Source organism: Synchiropus splendidus, chromosome 12 (genome assembly GCF_027744825.2).
Source record: "Synchiropus splendidus isolate RoL2022-P1 chromosome 12, RoL_Sspl_1.0, whole genome shotgun sequence".
Taxonomy (NCBI): Eukaryota; Metazoa; Chordata; class Actinopteri; order Syngnathiformes; family Callionymidae; genus Synchiropus; species Synchiropus splendidus.
The window spans coordinates 11882790-11908234 of NC_071345.1; the positions used below are offsets into that span (position 1 = coordinate 11882790).

Here is a 25445-nt window from a genome sequence, read left to right on the forward strand (position 1 = left end):
CGCGAGACAAACGTCTGTAGCATTTCAGTTTTCAAGTTACACATCCAATGTTTTTAAAAACTTGTGATTTACATTAAAACTAATATTCATTAAAATTCTAAGCACACGGTGCCTTAGTGGAGAGTTGCAGACGAAATGAATCTAAAGATAACACAGGTTTAAGAGTGGAAAATGTGTGTAAGATCAGATAAAACACGCATCAGGCCACTTATCTTCCTCTTCTACTTCTGTGGAGGCCACGGAATTGGCACGTGAGCGGATATTTTTCGTCGGGTTTTCTTTTGCCACTTTCCACTGCGTTCCAAAAGAGCTGCATTTGCATTAGTAAAAGAAGCCGGCGATGAGAAGCCACCGTCACTGGGTCAGTTTATGTTCTTCAGGGTTTTCAACAACCTCCATATCCTTGTCAGAATCCCACATTCAGAGCAGAAGGGTTCGTTGAAAGGTACCTTTGGCCAGCTCAGTACAAACTGCAATCACGAAACATAATTCTAAATGAACAAGGAACAGTAAGAAAAGCAGCAGCCAAAACCTCAGTTGGTTTTATTGTACTATGAGCTGGGGAAAAAAATGCATTTGAAAGTGTAAATGAGTCAAATTTTGCTAACCCGACAGTGAAATACCTCGAGGGACATTTGAGACACAGGATGCAGTAGAATAGGATTACACGCAACATGAGCAGCTCATCTCATGAAGTCCTGTGTACACGTCTAAATGGCAACAGACCCTATGATAAATGGAAGCATACATTGAGTGCATAAGCATTTTTTTTTTTTTACAATTCCTGAAAAGGAAATTTCTCATATCCCTTATGTCATGTAAAAAACACACAGTATTTTACAATATAGTAAAAGATATTAACACTGATGTAGGAAAGAAAGTCTCAGTATGAAAGTATTACAATTAAAAGTTTTGTTTCACGACAGTGTCAAGGACAGTGTCCTCGGTTGCTACAGATGAGTTCATCGTAGAACATGGAGAAAGATGCCGTGGTCAAAAGCATCATATTTTTCTTGAACGCTCACGCAGTCCATATGAAGCTATAGTAAACAAGTGAGACTTCATGATGCTGTTTGTTTACAACTGAGGTTCATGGTGGTAGTGTCAAGCTTCTTATTGCTTTTTTTTCCTGTTGACTCTTCAATTGATTAATGTATATCTTAAAAACAAACCAAAAATAAGCTATCTAGAGAACGAGTCCTGCCTCCTATCACCACTAGGAGTTGAGGTGCTCCACTTGAATGGTGGATGCTGACACAGTTAGGCAAAGGTCTTTATGGGAAGTGATGTCAGACACTGGGACTGGTTTGTACTGGATGTCGCTCGCAGACACCGTTTTGTATTGATGCAGGTCGAAGGGGCAAGAAATAGAATCCGTTTGGCTGTAGCTGCCCTGGTTCTGTCCCCCCTCTCCTCGACTTGGCACACCGTCTGTGCCCTCCACTCGACTTTGAGCTCCAACCTGGCTTGAGTTTTGGCTCTGTTGATTTCGCTGTTCTCTTTTAATTGCAGCAGCTGTCATCTGGTCAGGATTGTGTTTCTCAATGTGCTTCAGCAGGTACGTCTCCTGTGAGGATGAGAAAAGAGTGAACATGGGACAGCAACACACAAGATATCACTGCATATTTCGACAGCAGAAGGAGAATCAATGCTGGACCACACTTACCGATGTGTAGGAGCGATTGCAGAGGCCACACGAGTAAATCTTGGCATGCTTCACTGTGTGTGTGGCCATGTGGATTTCCAAAGTCGTGGCATCTGTGTATCCTTTAAAGCAGTTGGTGCACCTGAAGGGCTTGTCCTTGCTGTGTTGACGTCTATGCGACTGAACATAGGTGACAAATTTATTGGAAAATGTCAAGTGAATTTGTAGCACTATCGATACAGAAGAGCTTAGTCTCTCACCTGCAAATTTGAAAGTTGAGTGAAGGATTTGTCACAGCCTGGATGGGAACATTTATATGGGCGGTCTCCAGTATGAATCCTGAAAGAAAATTGGGAGAAGAAAAACATATTCCAGATATACAGTATATCATTAGAAGTCCAATAATTACATTTACCGTATTTTCCGGACTATAAGCCACTACTTTTTTCTCGCGGTCTGAAACCTGTGGCTTTTACAACAACGCTGCTAATATGGATTTTTTTTACTAGGAATGCTCCAATCGATCGGCCACCGATTATGAGAGGCTGAACAAAAACCGATCACATGTGAGAGCTGGCGCTCTGATGAAGCACCGCCCGTGGTTTGTGATGCGTCCGCTCCTCCTTACCTCCCTGCCAACTCGCCGCTCGCTTGGCAACAGTGTGTCTACTGCGGAGGTTTTTTTCAGTCTGTCATGTGAAGTTTAAATAAAACCAGCGGTCACTCATGATTCAAGTTCAGAACATTGCTGAGATTGTTTCATGAGTCAGTCTCGATGTTGGACCCCGTTTTCAAAACTAGAACTGCTTTAGAGGCATTTTAGGCAGGCACCAGTGCACCCGCAGCTTATGGACCGGTGTGGCTTATGTACGAAAAAGATCTATTCTCCTTCTTAAATTTCGTGGGTGTGGCTAATATTCTGGTGCGCTCTATAGTCTGGAAAATATGGTTTTTATTTGAATGCTTAAGCATGGCATATGGTTTACACAGTTTACGATACCCTCTATATTTTTGCTTTATTGAACATTATTTTGTGCTTCCGGTGTTGTATAATATACAGCTGTGACCCCTGGTCTGTGGAAGTGCATAACACGCAAACACCAAATACAACAAGAACTGGCTTCCCTGTGCACTTGGATTGACCGCACTATAAATCTCTTATTGGTGTTTCGCCTATTTGGATCACAGTGGTTATTTGCGTTTTCCTCCTCCCTCAGGCCATTCAGTTCACATCCTGGCACTTCATGTTGAAAAATAAATAGAATCAAATCAGATCAGATCTGAAATATTTATTAAGAGTGCTACTCTTAAGGTGTCATCTTTGTGTTCAGGTGACTGCGCCACGTCAGAGCACAATGCCACCTCAGACAGAGAAATAACAACTGTGTGACGCATTTACCTGCTGTGCTGCTGCAGGTGACTGAGCTGTCTGAAGCTCTTTTGGCAATACGAGCAGGTGTATGGTTTCACTCCAGTGTGGATGCGTATATGCTGAGCCAGGTAGCTTGAGTTGGCGAACGACTTGGTACAGTGGGGACACTTGTGTGGCTTTGACTCTGTGTGGTTCCTAAATAGAGAAGAGCAAGAATGTGACCAACCCAGTCATGCTTACTGTCATTCATAACTGTCTAAAATTCTGGCATGTCTCAACAGTCACTCACGTATGGGTTCCAAGCATTCACAAAAGGAACAATTCAAACGTCCGACTGCCTTTGTAAACATGCAGTGAACCAAAATATATTGAACTGTTTGATCATCAGGCACAAAGCCAGCATGTAAATGAACCGCATCAAGCTAAATCTGTCTGCCGTTCAGCTTTCTGAAACAGAGCGTATTGATTCAGTCGACTGTGTGGGAAGCAAAGGAGAAAGAACTGAACATGCAGTCAGGAGAAATGTGAGGCAGAGGGAGTTGCACGCAGAATAGAGTTGAACACAAGGTGACAATGACAACAGTGACAGGACTTGACATGACATTTCAGGGGAAAAAGTGCTGATCAATGATGTAAACAGATATTGGATCAAGATTGTTGTCTCATTCAATATCAGTTTCCAGAAGTTAGAGGCACAGCTGATGTTGCAAGGCACGCTGAGTGGTCTATTCAAACATCCAACCCCTGTCAAATGTCACTAGAATGTTGCGTGGTGATATATGGCTGCATCACCAACAGTGAGGCACGGATGAAGACCAATGTCAAGTCTAGGGTTTAGTCTCAAACAAAACAGCTCCTCAATAGCTGAAAATGTCAGGGAGATTAACTTCCTTTATGAGTGCAGAATAAAACCATCTCTCAACCAGAAATGTATCCTTGATCCTTTGTATCAATTTCAACAGTGAATGATTTGGAGCAGTCGAACTAGTGCTACAGCGAACAACAAGGCACAGAGATTCAAATTTGATTGACACTGCTGAATTGCCTTCAATGCTATAAACACCAAAATACTGAGGTGTGGTTAAACAAACATGCCAGTGGGAATGAGCACTGCAAGCAACTGTTATAGCATTATATTGCATGTTTAGTCGGCTGCTACGGCACTTTTTATTAACTATTTACATGTGCACTTCTTAGAAATATATAATTGGTATTTTGCACACAACCCTGGAGGTTTATTGCAAAAAAAAAGTGTCATGACAGAACACATTCAGAGGAGGGGGGCAGGAGGGGGCAGGAGGGGGCACATGAGGAGGGGTTGGGAGGGTGAAGCTGCAGTACCGTGAGTGCTGCTGCAAATGACTGAGCTGCCTGAAAGATTTCTGGCAGTAGGAGCAGGTGTAAGGCTTGGCCCCACTGTGGATACGGATGTGCTGCGCCAGGTAGCTGGAGTTGGCGAATGACTTGGCGCAGTGAGGACACTTGTGAGGTTTGGCCTCTGTGTGCGACTTGGAGTGGATCTGCATGTCTGACTTACTGAAGAAGGTCGCCGCACACATCCGGCACCTACAGGGGGAGAGACAAAGGGAATGGAAGGGGGATGATGGAACAAGAAGGAAGAGAACAAGAGGAAAGAAAGTGGAAGATTATGAAAAGGGAAGGATAGAAATAAATTAGTAGGGGGAGGAGTAAAGGAGCCCACGACAGACAGAGCAGGATCAAATTGAATATTTAGGGACACGAGGGGAGGGGAGGCGAAGGCAGAGGAGTTAGAGATATTAGTGCAGGAGACAAGAGTGCAAAAGACCATGCTGATAAAGGACGAAGAGGACAGTGAGGGAAGGCGTTTCAGCAGGTGTAGATGGAATGTCTGTGAAGCACATGTGTTTTTAAATGTTTAAATGTTTTGGTTTCCAAAGCCATTTTTTGGAAAGGACCAGCAACTATAAAGCAAGCTCTTTCTGCCACAACATGCTGTGAGTTCAGAAGCGGTTTCTACTTAACAGCAACTCATTCGGCATCTATTACAGTTGAAGTCAAACATACTGATTCGACAAGAAACAGAGGTGCAAATCCAGCAGTGGAGACCAAACACTTAACATCTTACCTGTACGTCTTAGTGCTATCTTTTGGTACCAGATCTTCGTCTTCATTAGACAGATCATAAGGGTCTCCGGTCCGCTGCTGCACAAAAGAAAATATCATGTTAAAAAGAAATAAAGGTGAGGTCTCTTGTATATTAGAGTCACTCACATTGCTGTCAGATGTCATATGAGCTAGAATGAGTGTTTCACTTCCTGGTCCTCCACCAGGAATGGGACTTGACACGGTTACTTTCCGTTTTCTGCCTCTTTTCGAGGCACCAGGTGTCATCGGAACATGAGAATTCCCACCACCATCCTTTTTATCTACAAAGGGAATCACAACAGCAGTTAAGGCCCTAAGAGGGCGTCATTTGATAGCAGCATTGATGGAGTTAACCTATTGCAGTCTTGCCATCAATTACACAAAAACCTGCTGTACCCAATGGTTAAAGCAGATGATGTAGCAGATAGTATGAGCTTATAGCAGTTAACATTGTAAAAACGGTCTCATTCTTCAATCATACACTGTCAAAGATTAGAGGCCTGGTAAGTTGTGCATCAAGTGTATTGCATCAGACAATAATGTGACACAATTTCCCCTAAAAGTCGACTAACTTGTCTTCTCACTTCAGATATTCACAAACACCTAACAGTAATGGAAAACATTGCCTGGCTACCAGTGGCATATTGTAAAACGAGTTGCTTATGTTCTATAAAAGCAAAAGAAATGTTAAAATGTTTGATGGGTGAGTCATGAGTTATCATTCTGTGTGAAAAGAAACATTACATTTCATGGTGCTCATTATCTGGTTCTAATGCTATGCTGCCCCATGGAGAAGAAACACTTCATAGGAAATTGCACAAACACAGCACTCGCTTGGAGGTAGAGATTAGATCTCACATAGAAAAATGCAATTTTAGATGGCAGCCAAATATATACTATGGTCAAATTATGTTTCAGCCAGAAATAAAAACATGTTTAAGATTCTTATGAGGATAGCTTTACACCACCTAAACTATTAGTCAGGATGAATGGCCAATACTGTAAAGGGGTAATGTCTGTTCAGATGAATGTAATGTTTTGAAATTCCATATTGAGAGACCAAATCAATTCCAACTTATTATACTTAGAAAAATGGAATACAGACAAGTAATAATACTTCAAACTACAATGCAGCGGAACTGCTTGGTGAAGAAACTGGGCGAGAGGCATCTGCGGTAATGCGGTAACATGTACAAGTCATGTTCTGGTATGGACGATCCCCAGTGGTGCGTTATCTTGCTGCTCGGAGGCTGAACCAAAGCAGGTGATGGTGGTGCACAAAACAGATGGGATGATGGATGTGGCAAAGCATACCAGCAACTCCTGAGGCAGGAGCTTGGTGAAAGGATATCTAATCTTAAGAAAGTTAAAGCAATCTTTTTGTGTGGAATAGAGCTAAGGGGAGCGTTCATGCTCGGTCTGGGGGATTGGGGTCCCAAAAGCTAGATGTGATCTTAGGCAGGAAGATCTCTGGGATGATGGCGTAAACAAATGAGCTGAATAACAATCCTTACAAAGGCCCTGAGCCAGTGGTGAGGTTATGATACAGTCACAAGTATGCTATTTCGGTAATGGTCCACTTGTCAAGTAAGCAATCTGTTGGGGTCTTGGGGCCAAGGATGACAGTGGTGTGCTCGAGAGGTCTCTATGTAACACAAGTATAATAATAAGGATGTTTGTATCATATTCTACCCCATTTTCATACATTTATATTTACTTCACTTTTCCTACCCTGAGAATGGAGCGTAGAAACCATTATTGTTGTTGCTGGATTACCAGGGATGAAGGACTGAGATGTAGTGGGGTTTACAAGTGTTCCAGCAGGAGTGGTGATGACCAGACCAGCTACATGGAAAAGTGATAGACACAGATAAGACATTTTAAAATACATCACACAATGAACAAAAATAAATGGATTAAATAATCAGTTTTCACACCTGCTGTCATGATGCCTGTGGACGGGACCGGCAGTACCGTGACATTTGGGCTGCTGTGAGGAGGGTGGAGGTGTGTGATAGTTGTTGTCTGCTCTCCTCCATCTGACTTGGACCCGGGAGTCGGGATGGTGAGAAGAGTGGTCTGGTAGTGGGGTGCACAGGAGGAAGAGAACGAAGTAGAGCTCTTTTCCTGATGTTCCTTCACTTTGTTTAGGAACATTGCATTCTCAATCTGAGAAGTGCAAAAGTGGTGAGATCAACCATGAAAACAACTAGATAAATAACGACTCATTCTAAATATAGAGAGTGCTTACCGGTCCTTGCACGGTGGGTACAGGCAGACCAGACCAGAAATAAGATGAATTAAAATGAGAGTCCTCCATTATATCTGAAAAACATAATGATATTAAATCTAAAGAACATACCAGAACAGGCTTTTCTAATTGACACAATAAATCAGCACAACTATACTCCTCACACAGTGTGAGTAACAACTACAGCAACAATGAAAAAAACAATACATATAAAGTATAGTAGTAGTGAAGAAGTAACCATATGCATGTGTTGCACACTGACTGGGCACCGAGACATGCCTGTGCTAAATCACTAGCCACTGGGACAAACAGAGCAGAAGGGAAGTGATGGAGAACAGTGCCAGTAATTGGAGCCATGGAAGCTGCTATACTGGCAGAAGACAGCCTGGGTTTGGCATTGGAAGGGAGGTGCATGGTAGTCAGGAGTGTCGCATCAGTAGCAGCTAGAGCTCAGGGCATAACTGAGTGGACAGCAGTGTCTGGACTCTCTACTGGAGGACAAAGTGTTTACAATGGGAGGTATGGTCATGAATTATATGAAGATTTTTTTAATCGGCATTGTATTGGATATACCAAATGCTTATTATTATTAATAGCCGCTCTCTTGTGTATGAGAGATATATCTTCACCTGCCATTTTAGAGAAGAGAGACCCTGATGATCTGCCTATTCCATGTCAGGTTGAAGCATGGAGATGCATGGTCTCTTAACTGTTCAGAAAAAACTAGATGGAGGTGACACAACTAGTTCAGATGATATGCATTTCAGGTTTTCGAATGGAAACCTGGAAAGACCATGGGAATCCACCAGACTTTCATTCCTAATGAAGGATTTTAACTACACACGTCTCGCCTATATTAATAGCGAGAAGAACGGCATGCCACACCAGCAGCCAGTGGAAAACTGGCACCTGCCTTTTTAGCATCGACCTTAGCCCCACTGATATATCCAGTGAGGATTGGATCCAAAAACAATTAGACAACAAAAACAACTAGTTCGTTTGTACCTGCACGTGATCGATTTAGACATATGATGCAACAGAGCGCTTATAAGTGGCCGTATATCAAGGGAAACGTCGTAATTTCAGCTCATTGTGCCATTGCAGTTTAACAGGCCTGGCGTGATGCTCCCTAGAAAAACGAGACAAATCTTAACGTCGGAGCTGACGAAATGGTTGGTGATATGAAAGATATTGTGCGAAAGAAACTGCAGCGAGCGGTAAAAGCAGCAGCCCGTTTTCAAAGACTTCCGGCTGCATAGTCATGTTATTTTAGCGACAAACAGCAACGTTAGCGGCGCTGAGAAGAACTAGGACCGCGTTTACCAGTGCAGAAGGCTTGGTGTGCCGCGCATGGACTCCTGCGGCCGCCGGGAGTGCCCGTGTCAGGAAAACACTGCAAACAAATGAAAGTTTTTTTTCTAATCTCTTCGTTTTTCAAGTTTTTTTTAACCTCCGGTGAAGCAGCTGCTTCGTCTGAGCCTCACTTCCGCCGGATAACGTCGTCAGACAAAAGAAGTGCTTTTTGATGACGTCACTTCTGGGCACTCAAAACCTGTTGTTTGATATTATCGTGCATATAATGTAATAAATAATTAGCCTATAACTGAACAGATTCTCCTTTCGATCTATTTTGGTATTTGCCTCATTATATTGACAAAAAAATTCAAAAGTGAGAGTCCTGTAGCCAGAGGTAATTTTTCATATACGAACACTGCAATCTTTGATAGTTTCCTTTAACAAAGCTATATTCTTCCCGAATTTGTTTATTTATTTATTTTTTTTACAAAACACATTTCTATTTTCTCTGTTTCATTGCTTAGTGAAGTATTTACATTTCTTTAATTAATTTATTTCAAATGCCTGTATTAATTTTCTGTTGATGACTCAATAACGATCTTTAAAAAAAAATACTGCTCCGAATACAAGATCGTCTGAGTTCCTAAAATGATCCATTCCAGACACGATAAATCATCGCATGGCTAAAACAGTTCACCAAGTGTCCACTCGGTGACGCTGTAGGAAAAGCTAACCCTGTATACCTCACCATATCAACATCCGGCGACACGTCATGGCTCGTCACCAGCTGCCCTGTTTGGATCTTTTGAAGACATTCTAGCTATTAAATTCGTTCCTGTTGCGTTAAAATCCAACGCTTAAATCACGACGTTCACTGCCGGAACGAGTGCGCACCGTCCGTTTTGGCGTTTCAGATGGGGGAAGTGAGGAAGCTGCAGAAGAAGTTAAGGCAGATTGAAAATCTGGAAATAAAAATCAGTCTAACACCAGAGGAGAGATATAAGGTACACCAACATCTGACACATTTCTGTCCACTATATGAACTCAGATCTTTCCGTTTTTAACCTGGTTTTACATTTTGCACCTTTTTCATTGATTTAAATGAAACGTTTCTGAACACATATGTCGCAAATTGTCTGCTTGCTTCTTTGCTTCCAGAGTTTTTGATTAAATTACAAATGTAGAAAACAGAAGGTGTGTAAAGTGAAATCAATGTAAATAGCAAAATGTGTTTATTGAGGTCCCTCATTACTTCCATTTACACAAACCAAAACCAGGAATTCAAACATTGCTGAGTTGTTTTACAGTTTGTTAGTGAATATTTTGGAGCTACAGATAATGTGGTATACTGTACTGCAGTGGGCAGAATATTGGAAACGTGTCCCTAATATATAAATTGAATAGAAGTACTCTGAAATTAACTATTTTTTTTATTGCTGAGCAACAGATTTTTGTTGTACTTTTTCCTCATCTCTTGGATATTTAAATGCAAGGGATGAACAGAGTTTCACCAAATGAAATTGATGATAAAAGAGAGGTTGTGCCTGAATTGAAATAATATATTTTTAACACCCATAATGAAAACTCAAGGTTTTTTGATCAATCTACTTTATTCAATACAAGTAAACTTTGAGTATAATGCATTTTGTGGCCCATTTGGGCAAAAAGTAGATGTGATTTTATGTTGTACTTAAAAAAAAAAAAAAAAAAAAGGTGATAAAACGTGTTATTTGCTAACATGAGGATGCTTTGTGCGGGATAAAGATAGAGACATAGACATAGTTTAGGACTGTGATCCTACACTGAAGTCAAATGTAATTTTTAATCTATGTTTGGAGACAACTGAGCAGGAAATTGAGTGCTTCATTTTTCAACAGTATTTTATTGTTTCATCAACATCATGCACACGCGATTCATGGTCCATGTCAGTACCACGTGTACTTGCATATGAAATGCTCGTAAATATACAAATCATTTCACATTTGTCTTTTACCCTTTGAATAAAACCTCTAGACTTTAAGAGAATCATTAGCAAGAAATATAAATCTCCATAATGTTAGGTTTTTCGTACAAATACAGCGGAGAAGAAGAAGAAGAAATATACAAAATAGGCAACACAAATAGCACGGCCATCCATCGCCACCTATTGAAGATTACTGCTTTTTATCATGTTTGAAAACAAGAAATGTCTTCCTGTTTTCTTATTGTCATGAATAATAAATGTATAGAGGAAGTTATTTGTCCCTTGACATGCCAGAGGAAATAATGGAATATGTGAAATGAAATAATAAGTGTGCACATTTAGAACAGAATTTTGGTTTACAAATGCAGATGTGACACATTGGCAGCTTCAGTGGCCTGGATGGTACAAAATGTCATTCTGTAATTATGCTAAATGACTGTTGAATCAAATACTATGGCATATGATACTAAAGGATGTCTTATGTAAACACACCTAAGTAGCCAAATATGGTAATGTAGTCTCTCTTAGGTTTTCTCAATGGGCATTTCTAAGTGTAAGTACAGTCCTCTTTCAAACTGAGTACTGTACTAGCATTCTGGCAGCATGACCCACTTTTTACATGAAGCAAGGTCTTGCTCAGAGAAATCTTCATGATTTAATAAAACAGCATCAGATGTATTCAAACCAGCTGCACAGAGAAGCCTGCAGGAGAATATTAGTTTAACTTCAGACGAGCTTTTGCTTGAGAAAGTTTAACATCGAAATTGAACCTAATCAGTCTAGAAAATCTAAATGCTAAGGGATATTGAGTTCTATCTTTCTGTCTATCTATCTATCTGTCTGTCTATCTGTCTGTCTGTCTATCTATCTGTCTATCTATCTATCTATCTATCTATCTGTCTGTCGGTCTGTCTGTCTGTCTGTCTGACTGTCTGTCCCTCCATCCGTCCGCCTGTCTGTCCGTCTATCTATCTATCTCTGTCTATCTATCTATCTATCTATCTATCTATCCGTCCCTCCCTTCCTCCCTCCATCCGTCCATCTGCCCATCTATCTATTTATTCGTCCCTCCCTCCGTCCATCTGCCCATCTATCTATCTATCTATCTATCTATCTATCTATCTATCTATCTATCTATCTATCTATCTATCTGTCCCTCTCTCCGTCCCTCCATCCATCCTCCCGTCTATCTATCTGTCCCTCTCTCCGTCCCTCCATCCATCCTCCCGTCTATCTATCTATCTATCTATCTATCTATCTATCTATCTATCTATCTATCTATCTATCTATCCGTCCCTCCCTCCATCCCTCCATCTGTCCGTCCGTCGGTCCGTCCGTCTATCTATCTATCTGTCTATCTATCTATCTATCTATCCGTCCCTCCCTTCCTCCCTCCATCCGTCCATCTGCCCATCTATCTATTTATTCGTCCCTCCCTCCGTCCGTCTGCCCATCTATCTATCTATCTATCTATCTATCTATCTGTCCCTCTCTCCGTCCCTCCCTCCATCCTCCCGTCTATCTATCTATCTATCTATCTATCTATCTATCTATCTATCTATCTATCTATCTATCTATCTATCTGTTCCTCCCTCCGTTCCTCCGTCCGTCCGCCCGTCTATCTATCTATCTATCTATCTATCTATCTATCTATCAAATACTTCCTGGTGAGCTGTGGCATGTTGCATTATAGATTAGCATTGAGTTTAAACTATACATATTTGAAGCTCTTGTGGGTGACATACTGTAAAATGACCAGAAGGAACAATGACTATTGATCTGGAAGCAGTGGATTTGCATGCGAGTGTGGGCCCTCCAGGCAAGGTCTTTGGGCACATGCTGATAAATTATTAGTGGCTTTGGATAAATATGCACTAAATATGCACAAATGACATTCCTAAAGTCAGACTCAAGAATGGCCTCAAAGCTGAGAGACCTCAGAGAGGCTCAAGTGCCCCATACTCCAAGAGCAGTTTGACAAGAACCATACACGTTTGGGCAAAGCTGCACAGTCAAGTCCAGGAGCTACTGTCAAGTGAACTTTCAGGCTTAGGAAGATCCCCAATGGGCAAAAGCAGAAGGTCATAAAGAGCAGAGTTATAGTCATCATGTAAATACCTTCATATTGTCTGCTATAATTAAGTGAAATTTCAACTGACAAATGTGTGTATGTGTAAGAAAAAATAAAAATAAAGTGACTCTAATTGAAGTCCTAATTCAGACACCAAAGCAGCCTGGATTCTAGACCGCCTTGAACGTGTTATTTATTTATCAATATGAGCCTTTTATGGTTTCACTGCTGCACAGCCCACCTTCTTTTCAGCAGCACTCTTTTGATCCATCTTCGCTAATCTAAAAATCTAATGAATTTAAAAAGCGTTATTGAGGATCAAAATGGCAGAAGAGAGAAGTCTTATCAGGGTTCAACATTCGTGCCTTTTTTCTGTCTCATTTATCCAGTCTGGCAATCAGATTGAGTCTCAGTTGTACTTGACTGCCCGCAGTCATGCATCACTGATGATAATTCAATAATATGATAATAAGACAGAGAGAGAGTTATTTTCAGCAGCCCGAAGAGAATTCATGCTTTTGACATTTAAAAAGTGGATTCAGATGAAAATTACAAAGGTGAACGTTTTAAATCCAGCCCAGGGATATTATTACACAGAGACACTCTAGGTTTTACTGTCACGCCTTCGTGTTCTTAGCTGCTCATTTAATGATCAAATGGTGGCAGGATAAGATGAGATACCTCGGTATTTACCACTCAAGTAAAGGTCGCAGTTGGAAATGTTCTTTATTTGTCATTATCTGTAGCCAATCCTCAGACAGCAGTCCCACAAAAGTGCGGTCTGATCCAACCTAATTGGGTCTTTTTCAGAGATCACAAGTGAAATAGTGGAACTTCAGAAACAAACTCCTGACTGGGGTTCAGCTAGCCGACCCATTTGTATCCTGCACGCATTGTGATTCCATGAATATGTCTGTTTCCCTCCTACAGTTCCTCAGAATTGTGTCAATAAAATATTAGCTAGGTGGCTATAATCGCTTAAACGTTCTGTAATGTCTCTGGAATAGATCCAAAGTCTTCCTCCTCGCATGTCTGTTTGCACGTTACTCCCCCAAATGAACACAGACAGACGATGTTGCTCGTAAACAACTTGTGGATTTAGCAGCTTGTGTCTTCTCCGCTCTCAGATCTCCAGGAAGGCGGAGCTGCGTTCCAGATTGGCTGAGCTTCAGCTTCAGCTTTCTGGCCCGCAGCACACTCCAGGGATCGTGGGAGACGGGAAAAAGGAGAAGATGAAAAGACAAGTGTAAGTAAGCGAAGGGGGAGACTCACTGGCGAGGAGAGGGCCAATGGAGAAAATTGTAATTCATCAAAAGCAGCAAAATGTGCTTTGAAGCCTTTGATTTTCTTTTGCGTGTCAATCTTAAAGCACTAGGGGTCAAATCTTGTCAAATTAGAACCTTCCACTGACGGCCTGTGTAAACATCATTCTCGAAGCCTGCGTTTAAAAAGGAAAGAAAAGGCCCCTGGGTGCACTTTAGGAAAATAATTGCCGCATCAAATTCTCTACAACTCAGTCGGCTTGTAGATGAAACTGAGTTTGTGAGCTTCTCGCCACAGACATGTGTCTGTCTCTGCATGTGATCCCTGGCAGCTCACAATGCAGGGAGCAGTCTCCAACTCACTCTCACAACAAATCATATTTGTGTTATTGGTATAACTATCTCTATTCTATGTGCATTCTCAATGTGGCGGAAAAAGTAATAGCAAGCCTTGACATTTAACATGCACTCGATTACTAATTCAGCTCTGGTTTCTGCAGCGAGGACGTCGCCTCACCACCAACTCTTCCGGCACCAAAAATTCCCAAGGGAGAAGAGAAGTCCAAGGCAACGTCAGCTTCTGCCAGAACCAAAGAGGCGTGTGGAGCAGCTGGGAGCAGCAGAGTAAAGGACCGGGCAGATCAGGCCACTGTGTCTGATCACCACCGAGACACCTCAGGTGGCTGCTTGGCCCGCGCCGACATCGACACGGAACAGCAGAGCGGACAGAAGAGTGAGTAGAAGTGAAGGGAGCCACAGAGACACTGGTGAGGAAATGTCGACCATTACAATATGATTTAACAAAACACCTTTGGGAAAGGACTTGTCTCCTTATCTTCAGTCCCAAACTGTTATGTGGGAATCCGGCTGTTTTTGGTGCTTAAAAACTGTACTGTCTTAGAGCGCTTTCCTCGTAGGTTGTTAAATGAGAACTGGACACACTGACTTAATTATGATGAATTGCGAGAGGAAATAGTCCCTCCATCCTGTTACAGTTTTGTGTCCTACACCTGTGGACAAGCCTGGAAGAGCACCAGAAGCAGGCTCACTGGTGGCATCTGTCTGGAACCACCACCAACTGAAGTCAGTCTTTAAGCAAAACAGTTCAAAGATCTATCTATTTTTATCTATTTATCTTTCTTTGATTTTTCTATCTGTCTTTCTTTCTTTTTATCTATCCGTTTTTATTTCTTTCTTTTTGTGGATCTATTTATCTTTCTTTGATTTTTCTGTCTGTCTCGACTCAGGTGAAACAGAGGGCAGCTGTTGCAAGTTGTCTGTTTCATGCTTCTTTCTTTCTTTTAACTATTTATCTTTCTTTCTTTTTATCTTTCTTTCTTTTTATCTCTCTCTCTATCTATCTATCTATCTATCTAGCTATCTATCTATCTATCTATCTATCTATCCCTCCCTCCGTCCCTCCATCTGTCCTCCCGTCACTCCGTCTATCTATCTATCTAAACTCAGGTCAAACTGAGGGCAGCTGTTGCAAGAACGAGTCCTGTGCTAGTTTAAATGGTTAACATTAATCAGATTAACATTTTCCAAACTCACACTGGTTCTCATTACAACCAACTTGGCTGCATCGGTTTCCCTGAGAAGCGAACCCAGATTTTGCAACCTTGGAGCTAAATCGCCCCACGCTTCACAGCAGTAGACTAATCCATATTAAAGAAGTCTGTAGATTAGCAGGCCGTGGTGCCGATGAGTCAACACCGCTAATTGAACAACATTCCTTCCTGTTTTTGCAGGCGCAGATGCTGAATTTACATCCCTCAGAGCATCCTGGGAGAAGGCGAAGTTCCGCTTGAGGCGACTGGAGGGTCACAACGACATCGTCACGTGCGTCGTTGCCGTTGACAACCTAGTTGTTTCTGGAAGGTAAAAATATACATTTGCATAATAGCGATGGAAAGTGAACATTTCACCTAATGTGTCCACTAATATGCTGCAGCTTGCTCCCAGACTTGTACTTCTTTCTCTTCCTGAGTGCTCGCCGCAACTCTCTGGTGGTTTCAAAACTTCAAACTTGTGAACTTGTTTTCATCGCTGTGCTTGCTGTTTAAAGAGGCTTTGGTGGCTCTCACTCCATCGCTCCTCTTCTTTTCACACCAGCCGGGACACGACTGTGAAGGTGTGGCACGTTCCCACGGCAACAGAGCACAAGAACCTGGGGGGTCACACTGGTGGTATCACCTGTTTGTCAGCCCCGCCTCCTGAGTATTGCAGGAAGCTGGGTGAGCACACACACACACACACACACCGGATCACATGCCGAAACACAAGCAAATACACATTCACATGATACAGAACAGGAATATTTCATAGATTCCAGTCATCGCCATGAAGGCACACCCACAAAAAAACTTGATTTTCCTCACGCAAACATGATCTTACAGCCACACAACTCGCACGATCAAACGCAGACACACAGCTGTGTGATCCTGGAGTCCTCAGGTTTAGTAATTATAGGAGCGGTTCATCAGATGAGCCCAGTCAGAGACAGACACTTGAGAGACTAGCGTCAGTCTAGAGAAGCAGACTTCCATCACTTGAACTCCTGCTCGCCACCCACACTTCCTCCCCCGACTCCAAAACACATGTTGAGATGCGTCGAGCAGAAATTATGCAGCTTTGTCTCTTCACTTTCGTATTCACAATTACACCATTTTTACCATCCCGCACAATAGTCTCACAGAAGATGCCGCCCAAACACCCCACCCCCCCGCACCGCCACCGAACCCCCCCTTTATTCCCCAAAACTACTGCAGCAGTCTGTTGATCTGTTGCATCCAGAAAAACAGAGCCAGAACTTCGGTTTCAAAATGCAATTTTGTGTATAGATATGGGGCTAGAACGGGGCCAGCTTACATTGGCATTGAAAAATGGAATATCGGCTGAAACATTTTTCTATTGAGGTGGACAACTAGAATGTACAAAAATGGAAAAATAGGAATATGATTCTGTTTTTTTCAATTTCAATCATTTTTGTCCATTCTAGTTTTCCACTTCAATACAAAAATGTTTCAGCCAATATTCCGTTTTTCAATGCTCCTTTTCAATAGCTCCATATCATGGATACATCCCCTTTTGACTGTATGTATGTAGCAGAATTTGTTTATACTGTTCAACATCTTGTAATTTCCCCACTGTCAAAGTGTGCCTACATGAGCGCCAGTGGTCATCTGGGCAGTAATAACATGCATAAACAAGAAACAAACTTTGAAGTACGGCTGACTGAGCACCCGAAAAAAAAGCTGCTGCTCAACACTGTTATCTTGAAAATCATCCCGTGGCACCGACTTTTTCAATTCATGTGCTTGTAATAACAGTAAGCCTGAATTAGCTGCTACATGTCGCTTCTGCATTTTGTCGGTCATAATATCTGTCCTCTTCTTTTTGCACCAGCCTGGATTCTTTCTTTATCAGACAAGGAGCGGTTTATTCTGAGTGGCTCTGCCGACTGCTGCGTGAAGGTCTGGGCCCTTAATGTCGGTACGTTTAACAGCACCAACACTGCCACACAAATCTGCATCTATAAGGTGGAAACAGCCTCAGGGCTCTGCCTGGTGTGCACACACGGTAATCAATGTAAGCCTGTGTGACTGCTGGTGTGTGTCCTGTCAATTAAATTAGTATTTTCTTGTAACTCCTGCAGGGCAGTGTGTGAAGTCTATCTACACATTCAACGCCGTGACGGCGCTCTGCTTCGTGCCCGAGGGAGACGGCTACATCATTACCGGTTCAGGTGTGTTTCTCTGCCAGGTTGCAAAACTTAAAAGCCAGTGACACACTGGTCATAATAATTGTAGCGGGACATTGTATTTTATCACGGCTGTGTCTGGAATAGTAATGATGCTGTCAAGAAGAGCTCTGAGAGATACCGTGTTTATTTTCAAATGTTATGGTCCCAGATGCCAAAATAACATGAAATTTACATTGCTGTGTATAAATGCCCTTTGTTTACTTTTGTTCCGATCGAAATGTGTCACATTAGATGATCTTCATTTGAAACATTTAGAATCGTGATTATGATAGGAAATATTGTAGGTTTTTACTTTTATTTGCTTTTTTTTGAAGGAAAAGTCCCAGTTTTTGACAATTTTAAATTGATGGTAATAAAGCTGTGCTATATGATTTGATAAAAGTATGAAAATAGGTCGTAAAGTTCCCGCTAAAGTAAAGCGAAAGCTTGTATTTTCCTTTTGTTGTTTAATGCATTGGAATACTTTCCAGTCACTACATTAATAAGACATTTGGACAGTTCCACTGAGTCTCTCGCTGTTCAGTTCAAGCACTGGTCTGTGGGTGCAGCTTCTCCTCTTGAGCTCTGACTTCCCCCACTGCCTTGTGTTTCATGTTTTGTTTTGGACACCAGGCTGGCTGTTTCTTGTTTTTGTCCCTGTAGCTTCCAAAAACACTACAAACGACTCCGAGGTGATTTAAAAGCAATATCCTACCTGCCCCTTCAGGCCTGGTCTCCACACTTATGTGCAGCTTCGCGGCTGCCCTCGGTTTGGAGGGTTTAAGTATCTGCTCACAGGACTCAGCCTTTTTGTTGACTTTTTTCATTTTCCATACTCATTGATGACCTCAGTGCAATCCTCCAGGTGGCACGGTCATCTTTCCTGGGAGATATTCTCGTTCCACATCTCAGTTGGAGCTGAGTAACTTGGATTTCATTCTTTCTTGCCAGTCTTTTTTTGTTTCTATTTAAGCTGTTGAGGAAGACCTTTCATTTTCATTTCATAGAATCGTAATAAAAGGTTGTGATTCATTTCTATTTATCATATTCATCATTAAATAGCAGAACGGCACTTTAGTTGGTCATCACAGTCCAAGGAGGTTGTGTGAAAATACTGTTATATTATCTGCCTATTTCTTTTTAGTGTTGTGTCGGTGCTGTTATCGACTTTTAAATGGCTTCAGCTGAACTTTTTAGACTTCATAATTGACGTCTGTGTTCCACCAGGGCAGAAATATATATTTTTCTCTCAGCTGCTTGTGCTGAACCCAATAATTTGAATAAAGTTTCGAAATAAGATGTTCAGCTTTTTTCAAGCAAAATCAATATTTGTAGTGAAAAGTGACAGTTTAAGCCAAATTTTCTCGGAAGTCAGAAAGTTTCTTATGAGACTCTGCTAAGGGAGATTTTGCTATCCTTGTAGAGTCCATTATAGAGCGGTGGACCAACTCTTGTCCTCTGTAACTACCACTGGAGGAGGATATGACTTGCTCCTGCTGAAGTTTGTGAAGGAAACAGGTTCTCTCTTTTAACTTGCTGCTGTATCACCTGTTCTTTTTTTTTTTTATTTATCATGGACCGAAGTTTTCGTTGTGAGTTTTTCTTTATGATTCATTCGTGGCTTTCATCAGAAAGGTTGAGGATGTGACTGCAAGGGTTATTGATCTGTTATTTAGAACCAAGATTATTACTGAGTCGACTTCACTGCGCTGAAAAATAAGCTGAGCCAGAAGGCAAGCCTCTTGGTTTTCTGATCCATTTCCCACCTTCACCTGTGATTGTGGAATCAACAACAACAAACTGAATGAACAAGATAATTGATTTTCATCTTGACCTTGATGTTTGGAAGCATATTCTCGCGGAGTGAAAGCCACGAGGCATTTCTTCCCTTGGCTATTTTAATTGATCCTCCATCTGAAGGAGTGGCAGAAGATGAGCACTTAAAGGTAATTAAATGGATGTTGTTAGCAGCATTTAGCACATGTTTCCAATGAGATCCCTCGGCTCTCTGACGGTGAGGGTAGATCCTCCTGGGCAGTGCTGTACCAGCGCTGTAAATGACTTGAAATGAATGGTTTCTGACAGGACTGAGTAAACACCACCCAAACTAGGACCATGGGCAACAACTGAACGCTGCAGAATAGCCTTTATTTCTTTTTCTGAAACGTACCTTTGATATACACCCAAGCCTATTGTTACCATCGGCTCGGATCGACCGTCACATAATAGTCAAGACCACCTAACCCAAGACTGAGACCAGAACATACCGAGGCTTTGAGGGGACGAGACTGAATCCAAACAAACCTTCCAAACACCGAAATCAAACCCCACTTAACAAGCTTCTTTCCATTCAACCGTAAAAGTGTTGTTGAAATACATTTGCTCGTTTCAGTTGTCATAACCCCTAATCCACAGCCTCCCTGGTAATTATAGATTTTATGAACGTTGCACTCAGAGCTTGCTCGACACAGCTCTGTTTTTCAAAAACAAAAGACATAATTGGACGGAAATTGAGATTGGATTTGTAAAAAATATCAGTATGAATAAATGACTGCAGCTGTGGTCTCCACTGGTCTTGGCAACAAGCCCGCAGTCCGGCATGTTCGCCTCTGACTGCAGTCGATTTTTTGACCAGACCAAGACTTTGAATTGACCCATCTCAAGTGCTGCAACACCAGTAGAAAGCCTGGGACCTTTTGTTGACTTAATCTCCAGAGGGGTAGATTTTACATTCTAAAAGTAATTTCACATCTAGTAAATACTGATGTAGCCAGCGGTCTACATTCATTTTTTGTCGTTCTTCTACCTCCATGGTGTCAGGATAACTTGACACAGCCACCAGCTGTTATTCAACTTTTCATATCAATCCATACTGTTGCTGCATCGACCGTCGAGTGCCACCATGTTAGCTAAACTGTATTGATGACCATGAGCGTGCATAGCATGATGTCATCAGCAAGCTCAGATTTATTTGCCAGGTCAAATAGATATATTTTATGGAGCAAAAATGATCATCTTCTTCTTGCTTTTACAATGAAAATGGACGTAACTTTAAAGAGGCCTATACCAGGGATGGGGGTTTGCAGGAGATGGAGGTAAAGGGTCTGCAAAGTTACTTCATTCTTCAATTGATCTCAGTTTGGTTTTTTTTTCATTCCTGTTTAAAGTGTTATACGAGACATTGATTTATATCACGTTGCAGCATGGCTTGTAACTGTCTTTGATCCAGACTCAGCCAGAGTTTTTACTTGCCTGAGGTCAAGGGCCAGATTTTATAACAGCACGGACTTGAAGTAGCAGTCAGCCTTGAGTTTGATATGACATAAGCTTGTGGGACACACCCACAAAAAGCTCATGTGATTCGTCTGTAGTCAAACCCTAAATTAATCTTGCAGTTGTATAAGAATTATTTTGACTGATGCTACAAAACCACGTTGGAAGCCAAGCACACATGATAAGTATTCAGTACCAATCGAAGGTTGTGTGAATGCGGCTGTGTCTGACAGCCACTGTAGCGCTGATCCATCAGGCTGTATTGCAGAGATTGAGAGTCACAAATTATCCAGGCGGGCTCAGGTGGGTCGACCGTGACCAACAGTAATGACTGCCAGTCTCCCGTCAGCATGCGTTAACCTCACACTCTGTCACTCCTCGCAGACGGGGGCAAAGTTCAAGCCTGGAGCTGGCACACTTTTGAGAGCTGCCAGTCCATCAACGCTCACCAGGAAGCCGTTACCTCCGTCCAGGTGGGCGGGTCACTCACCCCTCTGCTCACGTTCTGCTCTCCGTCTATTTTGGAGGAGGAGTTTTTTTTTATGCTGCCAAATACAGTTGGAGAACATTTAATTATTAATATAGCAAGAAGGCTTTTCTCAAGAAATCAATGGCTTCATATCTGCTTCTTTTCTCACACTTTTTTTCCTCATTTGTTGCTTTTGAACACAAAAATCGATGCCTTGAGATGAACTAGGTTTTAATACCCAGCAGTAACTTTTTCTTCCACCAGAAAAAAAAGACATTTATCAAGGAGAGTGTTCAAAAAATACATTTAAGAAATGTCGCTAAAAGTGTTTTAGATGAGAGACAGTAGTAATGTAGTTCTTTATTAATTATGAAATAAATACTCTCTGTCATGTATATTGAATAAGAGTAAACAGAAATGCATGCATTTTGATTGTTATTTATGAACAAGTTTCAACTGTAACATGAAAGCAAACAAATGATGAAGAAATACAATGCAATTGGAGATGAGTGTTGGTTGGTTTTGCAGACAAAACATGAACAAATATAGGAAGATAAAAGTAGCTTCTGAAATGTCACATTTATATAATATAATGTAGATGTAGTGTAAGATACACAACAAAACAATTGAATTCTATAAAAGTATAGTTTTATAGATCCCATGCAAATAACTAATACATTAAAAGATAAGTGAAAACAATGAGCCAAACAATTCTGTTTATGATAACGCATCAAATTATAAACCTGAACAAAGTAAATTAAATCACTGGAGGAAATAGGAACATAATTAATGCAGCGCAATGAGATCATTAATAAAAGCATTAGTTTTCTCAGTAAATTAAATCAGTCTTTACGTTATTTGTGGCAGTGAGCGTTTGACAAAAGCAACTAGAATATTCCTCGAGAGACATCAGAGAAATGCTAATGGCCACAGAGAAAAGAGCTATTTTAAGATTCATATTATTTAATGACGGCATTAAGGTTTGTCATGAAAGAAGCGCCATCATTTAATGAAAAGGATTTTATCTCAGACCAACTGAAATGAATAAAAGAATTTGGGCAACTGTAAGGAACATCGGACGTGTCTTGTTAATGATTCATATTGCCATGACAACGATGTCTCCGGTGCTCTCTGTAGTCTCAAGGTCCGCTGGTGTTCACCGCCTCTTCTGAGGGAGGGGTGTCTGTGTGGGAGAACCGCTGCTCCGATCGGGACCCCTTGAGGCTCCTGCACCACTGGAGTGGTCGGGTGACGGGCTGTGGAGGGGGCCGCCTCACTCTCAGCCCGCGGGGGGAGCGGGTCCTGCTGGCGGACGGTCGGGCCTGGCTCAAAATCCTTCACTGGGGAACCGGTGAGGAATTGTGTTTGTGTCAGGAATGGACTAAAAGGTGGAAAATCTTGGCCACTGCCGAGAAATTAGCATAATCCCTCCACCCAACATCTGTCTGTTTATCATAGGAACCATGTCCAGGCTCACCAACCACAGCAGCGTCACCGGGGTAACAGATTGTGTTCATCAGGCTGCCGGGCTCCTAATTGGCTCCTGCTATGATCTGGCGAATGGAGAGAGCGCGCTGAACTGTGAGTCGCAAGATAAACTAAATTAAAGGTTAAAAAGGTGAAAGAATCAAAAACAACTTGAATGAACGCTGTCTATGTTTTAGGTGCTTTTGAGTTGACGCTTTTGACGCCGTTCCGTTTGAAGCTGAAAAAGTTTTGTGACTCGCGTTGAGTGGCAAACATTTCATTTCTCTGCGCCGACCTTTCACCTTTCTTTCTCTCCAGTATTTTCTTTGCCTCAGTGTCGGTACTTGGCCTCCCTGACCTGCCGGGACGCTGCTAGAATACTGTGTTTTGCGGCGTGGACCACAGGGAGCGGCGATCACCGCTGGGTAACCGGAGGTCGTGACCTTATCGTTTGGGAGCAGCTGCCCAGCGCTGGGAAGCAAAGGTGGGCGAATATCTGTCAACACCTCCAAGTCAAACCACATTATTTATTTTCTGAAGCTAATGCGCTCAATTATGCTCCTCATTTGCATATTCATTATTTTTCCGGGGTCAACTTCTGAGCTAATTGTGAAGCGACTCCGAGAGTTTAATGTGCTGAAGGTTTAAATAGATTCCGACACACACGTTGTCTTTGGTACGATGTGTTTAATTAACGGCGGCGGTGTTGTGTCAGGGGTGACGTCATTGTGAAAAGAGACAGTCGCCTGGACTCGGTTTTGGAATCTGAGGGAGACACAGAGGAAGAGGATGACGAAGAGACAGACGGTACCAATTTACACTCAGGTTTAGCACCTCTTCTCTTCACCCAGCGCGTCATGAAACAATTCTCATGTTTGTGTGTTCACTTCAGGTTACGACGACGACGACACAGAGGAGCCAAACGCTCATCACAGCGACAGATCAAAGGAGGAAGAGTCCGGCTCGTGGCTGCGCTGCGTCGTCCAATGAGAGTCCGGTTTTCACACGTGCCGCCGAGCTGAAGGCACGACGGCCCGCAGCCACCGAGCGGAAATGAAAAAGAGGGAGCGCGATGACAGCAGAGGAGAGAGGAGGGAGTGACAGACTGAAGTGTTGATGCCGGGGAGAGGGAGCGGGAGGACAGACAAATAGCGTGGGCACGACAGATTGTTTTGATGTAAATATTACAATAAAGCTGTCACCCCTCCGGCTCACGCTCACAGATTGTCATTGCACGTTTGAACTTTTGTGAGCTGAGCTGTTTTATTAATCTGTAAAGTTTACTGAGCCTCATTTCAGTGCAGACAAGGACTTCCAAAATCCACGAAGGACAGATGTGACTGAATCGAATGTGTCCAAAAAAAAAAAAAAAAAAAAGAGAGGAAGTCTAATCTCCCCTGCTGGATCATGCCTGATGGTATTTTAGCTTCTGAAGCGCCACTCCATGTGTCTTGCTGATGACAAAGCTTTTCACTGTTTGTCTGACAGACACCAGGCACCTGCCCAAACAATTGGGGGGTTGTAACTGTTCATCTGTTTGTATTGATTTACATACATTTGTAGTTTTATAATTTTAATAAAGAAATTGTCATCACGCGACTTGTCTTTTATTTAGTGTTCCAGCTGTTGATGAAAATGTTCAAGCAGCATCATGGACAGCTGAGTGAAAACCTATTTTTTTCAATGACTATTTCTTTCCAACTCAGCGATCAAAGCTATGCTTAAATGTAGTTTCTCACTGTATAACTGCTACCTCAGATGTCGGCAGTAGAGCTCTCGATGCAAACGGCAAACTACTTTAGCTTAGCTTTTCCTTCTGCTACTTTTGTTAGACCAGAAATTTTCACTCAGAAACTACTCAAAACACATTTGAAAAAAATGAAATGCCATTGAAACACTCACTTTGCAAATATAGTTGAAGCTAACAAGCTAACTGCTGAGGGAGGTCAGATATTCTGCCCTCAGGTGACCCAAAACCTATTAATGTATTCCTTTTATACAAGGGTTCTGTCCTAAACAATACAATAAATAAAGCTAAATATTAGCAAGACTAGCAGCATTCTCTAAGATGTATTGCTATTTCTCTTTTTTTGAAGTATGAAATAGAAGAAAATGAAAGGAAAAGATGAAAAACCTAAACAACAATGAGGCTTTTCAAGAAAATGCGTCTGACCCTGAAACGACAAGATTACAATAGAGAGGAGGCTTCAACACACAACACAACTTAAGGGCCTCACTCAGACACAAGGTTACACAAAGCAACATTATCACTATGGGAAATGAGAGAAAGTTGCAAATAAGTTGCTGAAATGATAAAAAAAACTCTCCTTTTCAGTTGAAATGATGGAAGTCAACCATGTTATATAATGCTGCAGGTGTCGGCTATGCGTCTGTGATATGTAATTACAGTGTATTAACGGTGATAAACATTCATTAATCCCTAAATTAGGAGTCTGTAAGACTGAATTTATTTTAGCTCCCTCAGAAGGATTGTTTTTCATTTG

At 41.9% G+C, this 25445-nt stretch overlaps 2 protein-coding genes across 8 annotated transcripts; one reads left to right on the forward strand and one right to left on the reverse strand.

Moving 5' to 3' along the window:
• Positions 1-469: 469 nt before the first annotated feature.
• On the reverse strand, positions 470-8893 carry znf384b (zinc finger protein 384 b). 4 transcript variants are annotated; one of them, XM_053881215.1, is made up of 11 exons: positions 8719-8893; positions 7396-7469; positions 7082-7313; positions 6921-6989; positions 5271-5425; positions 5125-5201; positions 4359-4583; positions 3045-3212; positions 1906-1984; positions 1667-1825; positions 471-1567 (listed from the first exon to the last, which is right to left on the reverse strand). In XM_053881215.1, the coding sequence occupies exons 2-11, from the start codon at positions 7462-7464 to the stop codon at positions 1217-1219; spliced, it is 1584 nt and encodes a 527-aa protein (XP_053737190.1). In that variant the 5' UTR covers positions 7465-7469; positions 8719-8893; the 3' UTR covers positions 471-1216. The 4 variants fall into 4 exon arrangements, with proteins under 4 accessions (XP_053737187.1, XP_053737190.1, XP_053737188.1 ...); XM_053881213.1 differs by having other exon boundaries at positions 487-1567; positions 6876-6989; XM_053881212.1 differs by having other exon boundaries at positions 470-1567; positions 5125-5425; positions 6876-6989.
• Positions 8489-24525, forward strand: si:ch211-154o6.3 (uncharacterized protein LOC563854 homolog). Of its 4 annotated transcripts, none has more exons than XM_053881217.1 (14): positions 8505-8567; positions 9606-9695; positions 13853-13971; positions 14488-14720; positions 15739-15868; positions 16103-16224; positions 17396-17482; positions 17646-17735; positions 21390-21478; positions 22612-22825; positions 22933-23055; positions 23260-23425; positions 23657-23766; positions 23834-24525. In XM_053881217.1, the coding sequence occupies exons 1-14, from the start codon at positions 8565-8567 to the stop codon at positions 23929-23931; spliced, it is 1674 nt and encodes a 557-aa protein (XP_053737192.1). In that variant the 5' UTR covers positions 8505-8564; the 3' UTR covers positions 23932-24525. The 4 variants fall into 4 exon arrangements, with proteins under 4 accessions (XP_053737195.1, XP_053737192.1, XP_053737194.1 ...); XM_053881219.1 differs by having other exon boundaries at positions 23657-23748; XM_053881220.1 differs by lacking the exon at positions 9606-9695 and having other exon boundaries at positions 8489-8567.
• Positions 24526-25445: the final 920 nt, after the last annotated feature.

What these genes read in the sequence shown, in the direction of transcription:
- znf384b (XM_053881212.1), bottom strand. Translation starts at nt 7,464, where the DNA reads ATGGAGGACTCTCATTTTAATTCATCTTATTTCTGGTCTGGTCTGCCT. An exon ending in CACAGGCATCATGACAGCAG is followed by an intron (nt 6,990 to 7,081) that starts GTGTGAAAACTG and finishes TTTTCCATGTAG; the next exon opens with CTGGTCTGGTCATCACCACT. An exon ending in TTCTACGCTCCATTCTCAGG is followed by an intron (nt 5,426 to 6,875) that starts GTAGGAAAAGTG and finishes TTCCCTTTGTAG; the next exon opens with ATAAAAAGGATGGTGGTGGG.
- si:ch211-154o6.3 (XM_053881217.1), top strand. An exon ending in GAGAAGATGAAAAGACAAGT is followed by an intron (nt 13,972 to 14,487) that starts GTAAGTAAGCGA and finishes TGGTTTCTGCAG; the next exon opens with CGAGGACGTCGCCTCACCAC. An exon ending in TGGAGAGAGCGCGCTGAACT is followed by an intron (nt 23,056 to 23,259) that starts GTGAGTCGCAAG and finishes CTTTCTCTCCAG; the next exon opens with TATTTTCTTTGCCTCAGTGT.